Here is a 13,360-nt window from a genome sequence, read left to right as displayed (position 1 = left end):
CCAAGCGAATGTGGGTAAAAAGTGTGTTGCACTGTGCTACCACCTGGTGGCACTGATGTAAATTCATAGTTAAGTGGTAAGGGCTACCAGTGCATGCCGTGAACTGTGCAGATTCTTTATCAAATCCGTATGTATTTGGCCTGTAAGGCAATCACGTCGTGCCAGTTGAGCATGTGCAGAAGCTCCTTAAAGCATGCTCAAGTGAAGGTGTGCTCACGACCCTGATGCCAAGTTTCACCGAGTCTGGAGGAACAATATAGCGCAGCGCGGTAGATTTAGTGCTGTGCATTTCCGATTACCGCATCTACATTACACTGAACAGCATTCGAAGTAAAATACATGATAAATCCACAAGGTGTCAAAAGTTAGGGTGTTCACATGTTCTTGTGCTCTTACACAATAGTTGCCACTGGTATTAAGTGTTATATGATATTCTAATTTATTTATGCAGATAACAAATATGACACTGGTGTGAGTTAATAATTTCTACCTATCAGCTTTTACACATTACAAAATTAGAAATTCTTCTACGGAATAGGAGGAGTTCTCAAGAAGAAACTTCTTCAGCTTGTTTTCAAATTTAACTTTGCCATCTGTCCGACATTTATATAATTGGATAGGTGATAGAAATTTTGATAGTAGCATTGTGCACACCTTTTTGTGCCAAAGACAACCTTTACCCTTTATAGGGCAAAAACTGAAAATGTATTTTTTCTCCCTCTTTACACTTCTAACAGGTCTTTATGGTCTCCACAAACAAAAAAAAAAAAGTTGTTATAATTTTTTTTCAACATTTTAGATTGACTAATATGGTGGTACATATGTGTACCAGTGCCCTATATTGATGAATACAATCTGTAAATGGGCAGTGGTACATATAGTTACCTGTAGGAGTAAGATACAAAACAGGTTTCAATAAACATAGTTTTATTCATATATGTGCATTATCTTACATTATAAATTTCCAAGAAAGGTTTCAAACAATAATTTGCAGAAACTATAACAATAAACTTGAATTATTTTTGCACTGATTTGTGAAAAGGTGCAAAACACCCTTTACAAAGCACTACTTTGCAAGTATTGCACCACAGTGTATTACGTTTTTGAATTTTCTTTGTACTACAGTAAGCACACCGTTGTCTGCTACCAACTTCAGACAAATGGGTGCCAATATTAGCAAAATGAACAGCATTCACAACAGTCTTCCTACCACTAGGAAGTTTTCTTTGGGAGACGGATGAATTTCGTGGTGAATACCCACTTTTCATTCAGGACGTAAAATCTGCAAGTAGCTCATTTTCCAACTGTGAAAGAAATTCTAGTTGAGTCATCCACACTTTCTTATCCTGCAGTCTACAATTCTCTCATTAAATAATGTAGCTGTTAACAATAGTAGCATCAAACAGGTAATAAAATATTCTCATCCACCACCTTCCAGCTCACACTGTATACGGCCATATATTGGTCGAATTTATCGACACCACCCATATACATATTATAGGATGCCATTGCAATGGGATACGAAACTCTCTCTTTCACACCGTGATGATTGGTACGCTGCACAGTTGTCTCGTCAGAGGGATTGTGCATTGAACTTGCTACACATACTGCCTTATCCCCCTGTCCATCCACTTGCATACTAATGTCACCTGACTGAGTGAAATCACTTTCGGATTGTTTGAGTAAATGGTTTTCCTTCAGCAATTATTTTGGAAAATATTTGCTATTCGACCTAATTGTCCCACAGGAGAAAAGGTTCTTCGCCAACAGACATTTTAGAAGGGGAAGAAATGTAAAAAAATTATCAAAATATATACAATATCCCAAATTTTGAAATGGGTCTGCTAGATCAAGAACCACTCTTTCACCTAAGCCAATAGTAATTTCCCCAGAGTCCGTTGTACCAGTGTATACCGAAAATCCCATCATATAACCTGAAGCTGTGCATGCAGCTTCCCACACTTTGAAACCCCTCTTTATAGGTTTCATAGGCATGTGTTGCTTTAGGGTACTTCTTTCTTTGAACCTGATCATGCTTTCGTCTATAGAAATGTTTGTTCTGAACCTTGGAATGATTTCTGTAAAAAGCTTATTAGGGGCCTTACTTTGAACAATTTATCAAATTGTGGTGTGTTACGAGCTGGAGCTTTCGAATTATCGTTTAGATGACTACATCGAATAAGTTTCAAAAAATGTTTCACTGATATCACACTGGCTACTCTTTCCACGTGAAAATTTGGATCATTTGACCAATAGAGCCTCATGCTTGGAAACTGATGAAAGCCCATTATTACAAGAATGCCACAGAAAGCTTTCATCTCTTCTGTTGTAGTACTGAGATTTGTACTCACTGTTTGGCTGGCATAGAGATTGGATTGTTCCACGATAACTTTCCAAACATCAGATGTAAAAAAAGACAAAAATATTTCACCCGGTGTTTTATTATCTGTGTTTACTTTTGGACCATAAGGTTCGTGAAATTGTATGCTACTAAATTTAGTAGGCAAAGATATATGCTTGGACCAAAAGAACAGTTTGTCAGTATTTTCATCAGAATCTGAGTCTGAATCAGAGCTGGGAAAATTGTTATTCTGAAAACCTCGAATTTCTTCCTGACCTCCTAACTCATCTCGAAAAAATAATTGGGATCAGTAACTGAATCATCTGATGAGATATCGTCATCACTTTCATTTACAATTTCTGTGAAGTTTGATAGACATGCAGATGTTCTGTGTTGCTGTGAATGCCCAGCTGTTGTGGATGGAGATGCTAACGTGCGGGTTTTGCATGGTGATCCATGCACTGTCACTGGCAGTAAATCTTCGGCTTCATCATCGCCTCCCTCTTCTGAGTCGTAAACTTGATCATCGGTAAATGAACTGAGGAGATCTTCCACTTCTTTATCCTTAAGTCCTTTCATTATCTGAAAAGATTGTAAAGCCATTTGTTATTACACTGTATTGTTGATAATACCAAATATTATCAAGTGTCAAACTCTTTGACGTAATTGTTTATCAAACTGTATAACCTGAAATAAATAGTTTGAAAGATAATTGACAAGACGAAACAAAAATAAAGTAAAAATTGTAGCGGACACATGCTTCTGAGATTTTGAATTTTTTGAATTGAATTTTATTTGATCCTGTAAGATTACATCGTGTACAGTAAATGTACGTGTAATATAGGACATGCCAAAGTATTAAAATTCTTTATCAATTATTTTTCTACACCTTTAGCTTACATTTTTACATCACTGATAATGAGTAACAATATATACAAATTTAATGGCGTAAGTATTCTGCAACACTGTAAAACTCTTTTTCAATGAGATAGTCTTTAAGTTTCTTTGTAAATTCATTGTGAAGTACACTATCTTGCAGGGTTTTGGGCAGACTTGTTAGTAGTCTGATACCAGAGTACTGGGGTCCTTTTTCTAGCATTGCCAGTCGATGGGGTAGGCTCCGTACTTCATTCTTCTTTCTTGTATTGTGGGTGTGTACACTAGCATTTGTAATCCAGTCCTCACTACCTTTTGTGATGTACATTATTGTTTTGTATATATATAATGATGAAAAAGTTAAGATACCTAAATTCTTGAAACAGTTTCTGCATGTTTCAGAGGTCTTTCTTCTTAAAATGGTCCTAATTGCTTTTTTTTGTAATGTGAACACTCGTTTTGTCTCTTGTTTGTTTGAGTTTCCCCACACCGTCACTCCATACTGTAAGTATGGTTCGAAAAGTCCATGATACACTGTACACAGAAGGTTCTTGTCTGAATACTGTGATAGCTGCATCATTAAGAATATGACAGAGCTCAGTTTCTTACAGACATTATTAATATGTTTTTTCCATTTCAGTTCATTATCCACAAGAATACCTAAGAATCTAGCAGATTCTACTTCTTCCAGCCTTGTTCCGTCAACCTCTAAATCCATGTCTACAGCCTTTTCCTTGTTTTTAAACACTGCATACATAGTCTTTTTTAGATTTATAACCAGTTCATTTTCCAACAGCCATTGAGCTGTGACATTTGCAGATATGTATGCTCTTCTCTCAAGCTGTTCCATATTTTGGTCACTATTTAGTATTGTCATGTCATCAGCATACAATATTTTCTTTTCTTCCTCCTCAACACCTATATCATTAACAAATACATTAAATAACAATGGCCCCATTACCGAACCCTGCGGCACTCCATATTTGATGGATTTGGTTTCTGATTGGTACGAGTTTCCTAATTATACATACTGCTTGCGGTTGCACAAGTATGATTTTATCCATTCACCTGGTTGCCCCGGAATGCCATAGTTGCTTAATTTTTGTATCAGCATTTCATGGTCAATGGTGTCAAATGCCTTTGAAAGATCCAGAAACATTGCAGAGACAACCTTTTCCTCATCTAAGGACTGTAAAATGTATTCTGTTAGACTGACAATTGCTGATTCTGTAGATTTACCCTTTCTGAAACCATGTTGTGAGGTCATGAGAATGTTATGTTTGTCCAAATAGTTAACTAATCTGGTATACATAAGCATTTCTAGGATTTTTGAGAAACCTGATATCAGTGAAACTGGTCTGTAGTTGTTGGGATCAACCTTACGCCCTTTCTTGTACACTGGCACTACCTTCGTTATCTTCAGTTTTTCTGGAAAAATTGCATCTCTGAAAGAACAGTTTGCTATGTTCAGCAGTGGTGTTATTATCTCCTCACATACCAGCTTTATTACATGATTTGATATTTCATCATCACCAGCTGATTTCTTGGACTTCAGTTTCTGTATAGTTTTCCGCAATTCATCTTCCGTGACTGGTCTTAAGAACATAGTACTGCATGATCTTTTTGGTACCTTAATACCCTTCTGTTTTTGACTATTTCTTTCCAATTTTAGGTTTTCTACTACACTGATATAGTTATTATTCAGTATGTTTGCTATTTCCATACCATCTGTGACCACTGTGTTGTCTACTTTCATTGACCTAATACCGTCTTCTTTGTTTGACCCGTCTTTTTCCTTTCTTTCAGCATTGATTGCATTCCAAGCTGCCTTTGCCTTGTTTTTTGAGTTCACTATAGTGGTGTCAATTGCTCTTGCTTTCGCTTCTCTTATTGTTTTTCTATACTTCTTTTTTAACATTTTATAGTTTTCAGCTTCGCCCATCCGTCTCACGTCCTGAAGCTTCCTTCGCTGTTCTAGTATGGTGCGAAATTTTCGTAGTGTTATTGAAACTGTTTCAGTATTATCCTTCAGGAAACATATTCCTAACAATTGATTATCAAAGTACAAAGCCAAAACTCTATAACTCTCAGCAATATGTGAAATTTCATTCAAACTAAAAGCAGAAATGGTAAAAAATGCAAGTAAAAAGCCCCCACTTTCATGTACCTCGTTGTGATACGAACTTATTTTTCTTGAAAAATTATCAAATAGTCGAAAATTACGGTCATAAGCCAACTTATTTTACTGTCACATTATTATATTGTACTTACAGATGCTGAACTGCAATCACTCTTCTTGTTTTTGCCAGAATTTTCACAAAAGTTGCAAAGCAGCAGTGGAAGTAACGGCCAGTGGTACACATGTGTACCGATCAAAGACATCAGTCATTGTGCTACCTATAATATCGTTTCCAAGAGCACTTAATGTTGTCGAATTGATACTATATTGTGTTTAGAAGGTGCTGAGTAAGCGGTACACTGTTGTACCACAAACGTTCAGGAAATAGAATTTTTTTAAAGAAAGGTGGTACATTATTGTACCATGCCATATAAAGGATTAATGTAGAAAAATGGATGTCATTTTTTTCTTCTGGTATTGTATTTATATACATTACTGTTCCTTTTGAACTGCAGTGAATTAGTTATAAGAAAATTCATGAGGGAATTAATACATAAATATACTGTCAGGCAGTAGTCAAACAACCTAACTCCTTGAACAAATGTCTACAAGATGACCACAGGTGAGCAACACAAAATATTATTACAGCACTTTTTTGAGAACTGCACACTTCCTTTCTTAAAGTTGAGTGAGTTACCCCAGAACATTATTCCACCTGACATTATAGAATGAAAATAAGTAAAATATGTCAAATTATTGATTCATCCCTTCTCAAGATGTGCAATGATTTAGAGGGCAAATGTGGCTGAACTAAGTGGTTTTAGGAGTTCCAAAACATGGTGTTTTTTTTTTTTCTTTTTTCAATTTAAATTCCCATCAATATGGACAGCTAAAAGCTTTGACATATCCGCCCTGGATATTTCTTCACCATGTGTTACACTTATCATTGTTGTAGTACCTATAGATAGATCAGCAGGACTTAATATGTTTTTGTCTTTATGAAACTGCGAGTAGGCCATTTGTAGAAAACCTGCCTAGTACAGTGCAACTAAATGAAGTGACTTTAAAAAGAAAACTGACACCATTAGCCATGGCTATTTTTCCATATGCCATTGTTGTCCCCACTCCTCTTCCTGAGCAACAACGTTTTCAATCTTGTTTATGTTACTATCGAGTGCTCAACACATCATCTATGCAGTGTGTTGTTGCCTTTACCCCTTTCTTAATGAAAACAACAAAACGAATTTTCATCTCCCTTCTACTTTTATTGTTAAAAGACATAAAAAGGTTGCAATAAATACAAGACGATTTAGCTAAGCTTTAAAACGCAGTAAAAGATAAAACACAATCAAAAACATATTTTTGTGAATGTGGAATTACTGGTGTAATGAAGACACAATGAAACAAATTCTACCCTATGAACATAACTGGCAGCACAATGTATTTAGTTGCCAATAAATGTATGTCTTAATTAACTCGTACTTTGAAACCTTTAAATTTGTGTTTGCTATTTTCAGTTTACTGTTAGAGGTGAAGAACATTACTTTATTGGAAATGTGACTAAGTAGAATGTAGTGATATTTCTGAGCACTTTGCCTGTAAAATGCAATTCAAATACACAAGAAAACAGTAGTATTACAAAGAATAGAAAATTTTATTAACATACAATTTGTTAAAAATCATTACATTTTTCAGTTTGCTACATAAAATTTCATATACAACCATTTAAAATGAACACTTATATAAAAGTGAGTTATTAATATTCTGTGTGCATTATACAACAGAATTTCATGTAGTTTACTGATAGCTGCAACAAAATCATTTGCTATACATTTTAAAACTTTTGGATCACTTATTCCTGTCTGCTTAGACTATGTATAAATATGAAAGTAAGGCACACTTTTCTTTACATGAAAAAGTTCTAGCAGAATTTCTGCTATGTCAAAATACTAACAGACATAAAAGAGAATCAATTTGTCAAATCCCACTGGATAAATCTAGCATATGTGACATCAGTAATAATCATATGAGTTTTGCAATTACACACTGTTACCGTCTCACAGATCATTAAATTAAGACCCAGCCATCACAGACACATTCAAACACACAAACTGGTACAGGAATTGCTTGACATCCAACAATGCATATTCAAATACTGAGAATGGACAGATCGATCCAAACTGTTACAGGAATTACTTGTCATAAACTATGCATATTCAAATACTGAGAATGGACGGATTGATCCAGTATTTTACTTTGAACCTTTATAATCTCAATAATTACATTACAAATGTATCATTTTCTACTGCTGCTAAAAACATGTTTGTACTGTTTTTATCTTAATAAAATGATAGACAGACTATTTTATGTTTTATTAAATATAGCGAGTAATATTGCCACATTTAGTTGTAAATAACATCCAAAACAAAGTACACTGTGTATCACAAAACTGCAATATATTTATCTCAAATAGTATCTTATTTTTATAATACGGGTGCATAAAAATCTTAGTCACCTGTGGTGGCAGGAGAACACACACAAAGATGTCGAAACAGCAGTGGCTCCATCTTCTGGCAGAAGAGTTGAAGGAGGAAGAAGAAAGATAAAGAAAAGGACTAGTGAGATTTAGGAAATGAGAGGAGATATGGACAATTCATAAATCAGGGGAGACTTACTGGATGGGATGAGAGGGAAAGACAGTTTGTTGATGGCTGCACCAGATGAGATTTGAAAAAATGAGAACTTAAAAGTGGAAGACAGGGTAACAAGTAATATAGTAATTACTGAAAAAAAAAACACCATGAAAGAGTTGATAAGAGCCCAGTTCAAGTTATCAGTTACAATGAATGGGCACAGACAGTTGGCATATACTGGCAACACACAATATTCTGTTGCAGAGCACACACGTGACATTTGTGACCGCAGAGCCCGTTTCACTACATGTACCATCTGGATTCTCCCTCCTGACACTAGCTGCTCAAAATTCCACAGGTGGGACTGGCTTTACAACATGTGCTCGGATTTCACCACCCATCTGCCTCAAAATTGATGTGAATTTCTGTGGTAATAGTATTTGTTTTGAGTAACTATTCCTTTTCTTCACTCCCGTTTATTTTTATATATTCTTTATTTTATGAGTTGCCTATTTATCCCCACCCTTCTCAACTACCTACATGTATAATGCACTTACCTTTCTGCTTTTATTGACTCTCACTTACCTTTCTGCTTTTATTGACTCTCATGATCTTTTTTTTTCAGTAATATCTATCTTGTTTATTATTCTATCTTTCATCTTTAAGTCCCTAGGTTTTTAAATTTCATTTGGTGCACGCACTAACTACCAGTCTTTTTTTCTCATCCTGTCCAAGTAAGCTCCTCTCAACTGGGGTTCAGGGTGACTTTTCCATAACTCTTCCCATTTACTAAATCTCAACAGTCCTCCTCCTTCATCCCTCTTCTTTTCCCTTCAATCCTTCTGAAACAAGATGGCACTACTGGCTCCAAAAGCTCATTCATTTCCACATCTTTTAAGCATTTTCTCCTGCCATCACTTGGTGTTTATGATTATTTGCACCAAATATTTGTTAATAATTAAAACACACTCCTCTGTTTTCAGTTAAAACTGTGTATTCAAATTCACAATCAGATCTCACTTCTCATATCTGCTTGATAGAGCTGCCATAGTGCCATGGAGAACCAATTGGCACATACTGCGTACGAAACTATTTTAATAATTTAGGTGACATTGCACAGTCACAAAATAATAAAGATTAGAACTGTGGCACAAGGGCGAGAGGAAGATTATTATTTTACACTTTTTCTGAATTACCCTGCAATCCTATGGAAGCTTTTAGTGGGTTGGAGAAGTACAATAGATTAAAAAAGGCAAGATACAAAAATGTTCCCACTAAATGAATACAAACTTTCCTTGGGGGGGGGAGTGAGTTCAAACATCAAAGAAAAATATAATATTTTATATACAGATAAAGATAGCATTAAGAAATATACATAACATGGTAAATGGTTAAAGTAATTAATGGAACTTAAAAATCAGCTATTACTGGTTTATACCCTCACTAAATTATATTTAATGTAGATATAAATATAATTTACTCATGTACTCATAAATGGTCATCATGCAACCAAACAGTCACTGAAAAATGTGTCTTTTCGTAAATCAACTGACATGTTCCACAGCATTTCATGATATTGCAAATACATTTAATGGGACCTGGAAATATCTATGCAGCTCTGTATTTATCACAAACATTTCTGAGATTGATGGAACACATAGTTAATGCTTTTTTATTTTCATCATCCTCATATTTTTTGAAATCTTAAAACTCAATACTGCCAATCACAAATTCATTATAAATTATGTTCCTAATGATGCATAACACATCCCACGATAGTATTAAATGGTAACAATATGACTTAACTATTGCTTATGATACAAGAAACACATATTTAATTGATTTCACTGTCAAAAAGTTAAAAAAAAATATCAGGCACAATATTCCAATGCACATTTAAATAGGTCTTACCAGCAACCGCCAGCAAATAATTAAGTACAAATTTCATGAATTGAGGCTACTGTCAAAATTCAGACACATTACACACTATAAATATGTGTGATCTAGGTTTACTTGGCTAACCTTGAGAAAAACTAAGGAACTTGTGTAGACAGCAACAGGTACACAATTCTCACAAACTTTAAACCTTGTATTAATTTTCTTAAATAGCATTTCCACTGCTATTTTTCCGTTTTAAAAGCAGAATTTTACTTATAACAACACTGTACTGCCTACAGCATTTCTTGTATTCAAACTGTGGTAGCAGTATAACACACATGATTCAATTTTACTGGCTGAATGTTTAAGAAGGTTGTGCCCCCCACAGTACTGGGTAAATACCATATTCATATTATAATTGTATCAACATTAACTGATGTGTGTATAATTGTGGACTACAAAAGGCAGGATTATTTAAATATGTTTAATTAATACCTACTGTGGACATTCCAGTTCATTACTCTGAAACACTGGTAATTAAAATAAACCATTTGGGTGATAACCTTATTTAAAAACAATGACTTTACAGCATGTCTCCACATTGTTAAACTTGTTGACTGCTGCATGCACAATGCAATGCACTGCAATGACAGGACATTAGGCACAAGACTGCTGTGGCGGCCATCATCCTCCTAACAGTCAACGCGTTAATTAAATTTAATCAGTATCGTGAACCTGATGTGAAAATTCAGGTTAATTTCTCCGAAACACTGGTGATTAAAATGCACCAGTGGATTGATAACCCTATTCAAAACCAATGACTTCTAGGCATGTCTCCTTAACCCTCAACTCCTAAGGAAGATTTGAATAATGAGATTCATTGTCATATAGATAATTAAGTTCATGTCAGTTTACACATGGGACTCTTTTACATTAGTTCTAGATTTATACTGCTTAAGATAAGTATTCATATTCAAACTATTTAAAGGATGAAAAGTAGCTGCAAAGGTCACTCTCCTTGTACTGGAAGTATTGTGTGAAGGAGGAAGTAATTATCTCCAGTTCAGGTAATTTTCCCTGGGGGACAAGGTACTAATTTTTAATCTGAATGTTTAAAACTGTGGCATTTGGATTAGTGTGGTTAAAAACCTTTAATTAACTTAAGGAAAATTTTATGCTTTGGGTAAATTACTTCAGAATGATAAAGACATGTAGTTACAATTGTCAGTGAGCAGCACTGAAATCTTATTAAAGTTTAGTTTCAATTCTATGATTTAAAATTAAGTCCACATATTACTGAAAATGCATGCAAACATTAGAATTGGTTGAAAAGAAGGGATGAGTGGAGCAGGGGCATGGCATTAAATCAACTATGGCATGAGATGCATGATAAGCATGTTTTTATCATACAAAAATGATCTTGATGGTTGCTTCTTAGCAATTACACACTGTGGACACTGCATCAACATGATCCAGTATAAAGCTGATCTGACGTAGGACAGAATTGGAGGAAGGGGTGGGGGGAAAACAAATCTAGTATAGGTTGTTGTACTTTTATCCATATGAGGAATTACACAACTTAAATTTGATTTACATATGCTAAATTTGCTTCCTCAAGAATACCTATAACAGTCACAATCAGTTCATTTCCGTGGCCTTTAATGAATAATCAAAAATTTTCTGTTGTTGTTACATTTGTGTACCAACACATCTTGGAAAATCTGGAAGTACACAGGTAACAAGGACAGCCCTTTTTATTTACATACATGTTGAAGTAACTTTCATTCTTTTTCTCCTGCCTTTTTTTAAAGGAATACTTTACTCTTTGCACAGAAATTTGGAAAGAATGTGAAAAGTCATACTTGAGATGATACATCAATGTTTCTACTGAAATTTTTTTTACAGAAACAGCTGGCAAATATGCTACGTGTGAGACAAAATGTTGCAGAAACAAACATATCCACGATAACACAGTACAAGAGAACTGATGACACACGATTTAGGGAGACTTTGGCCTCATTTCATGTATTTACAGATTTTTTTATAAGGAAAGTCTCACAGACCTTCTCTGCCTTGTTGTATGCTGTACATTTTAAGACCATTACTGCATTAATATTATGGTGCATAAGAATCTGTGAATATTTAAAGTACAGAAAAAAATTGTCATCTGTATACTATCACTTGGCAAAATAATTTTTTCATACTTTGAATTGCTTGTGTCCACATTATGTGGAAATATTACATGCAAATACGAAACTCACATTACTGAGAGAATCAGTACATGACTTCTCTTGCAAACATAAATCTAACCACTTACTATTAAAACAGCAGTGATGATAAGTGTATCTTTTCATCAAAATGCAATTACAAAAGATGATATAAGTGATAATGACTCCCCCTCTGCAGACAATGACTCCCCCTCTGCATGGCATTTCACCTTTAACAGCAACTAGATACACAGTTTCTGTTTTGGGACCAAATTGCAAACAAGATCACTTAATATACAACAGGCTTTAACTGTTACAAAGTTGTCCACGGCTTTTATGTTACTGTATAGATTAATTAAGTAAAAACCACTTCTAAGCGTAACATGTCTCAATATAAAAACATTTCATCTGTCATAAATATGTAAAAACTGATATTTTCACAGGACACATTTAATCAAATACAAAATATGTCACATTATCGGCTAAAAAAGAACAACATGCCCATGAGCACAAAATCTACCACATCCTTCCTGCAAACAGGTCCAACAAGAACACTCAACATTTACGGCAGTCAAAGAATCATCCTGAGCCTGATTAATGAACATAAAAGACCCATTAATATGCAAATAATCTCATTCTGTAGTGAATATGCATGGTTGCCAAACCTAAAAATTTGAATGTAGTTGTCTCTCTTCAACCAGGGGTTGCTACCATCGTCGAAGTGCATTGGACACTGATCACCTATTGAGAGAAACAACTGTCATTAAATATTAAAATTTTCAACATCAAAAAGCTGTAATTAATTATACTGAAGAACACAGGGAACCTCATTAACTGAGAAGAGATTTTTTTTACTTCATATATCTTCTCATTTCAATCTGCAATAGTCAAAAGTAAGAATGTTAATAAAAGTTCTGTGAATTTGTTGGTGACAAAATTACAACACAGATGTTACATAAATAAGCCAGAGTTTCTAAAATATTAGGAATTAATTTTAAATCTGTCAAAATATTTTTTCTTGAACAGTTCTAAATTATGAGGGATGTCGGCCTCATTAAGTAATCATTTATTATTTGATAGAATTCCTGAACCAGTCCTAGTTAAACTATGAATTTTATGTTAATCAAGTGAAAAATTAACTTAAGACTTACACGGTATAGCAAAAATATGTAGTGTGGTGTATAACAAGGAGGTAATGATGTTCTTATTTCAACTGCACAGATTTTCATACTATACTCAAGTGATCGACATACCATGCCTCTCTGAACACCATGTAACCACAGGGATAGAGAAGTGAAAAATAAGG

At 34.6% G+C, this 13,360-nt stretch overlaps 1 protein-coding gene across 2 annotated transcripts in view; it reads right to left on the bottom strand.

Moving 5' to 3' along the window:
- Positions 1-2,808: 2,808 nt before the first annotated feature.
- Positions 2,809-13,360, bottom strand: part of LOC124721218 — a 134,590-nt gene continuing 124,038 nt past the window's right edge. The window contains exon 11 of one of the 2 annotated variants that reach the window (XM_047246070.1): positions 2,809-2,923. In XM_047246070.1, coding sequence (XP_047102026.1) covers positions 2,907-2,923 — 17 coding nt within the window. In that variant the 3' untranslated portion in view covers positions 2,809-2,906. Of the gene's footprint in view, positions 2,924-8,512; positions 12,796-13,360 lie in introns of those variants that run through there. The other variant, XM_047246069.1, reaches the window with a different exon arrangement.

This window comes from Schistocerca piceifrons, chromosome X (assembly GCF_021461385.2).
Source record: "Schistocerca piceifrons isolate TAMUIC-IGC-003096 chromosome X, iqSchPice1.1, whole genome shotgun sequence".
Classification (NCBI taxonomy): domain Eukaryota; kingdom Metazoa; phylum Arthropoda; class Insecta; order Orthoptera; family Acrididae; genus Schistocerca; species Schistocerca piceifrons.
This window is presented reverse-complemented; position numbering and strand designations above follow the sequence as displayed.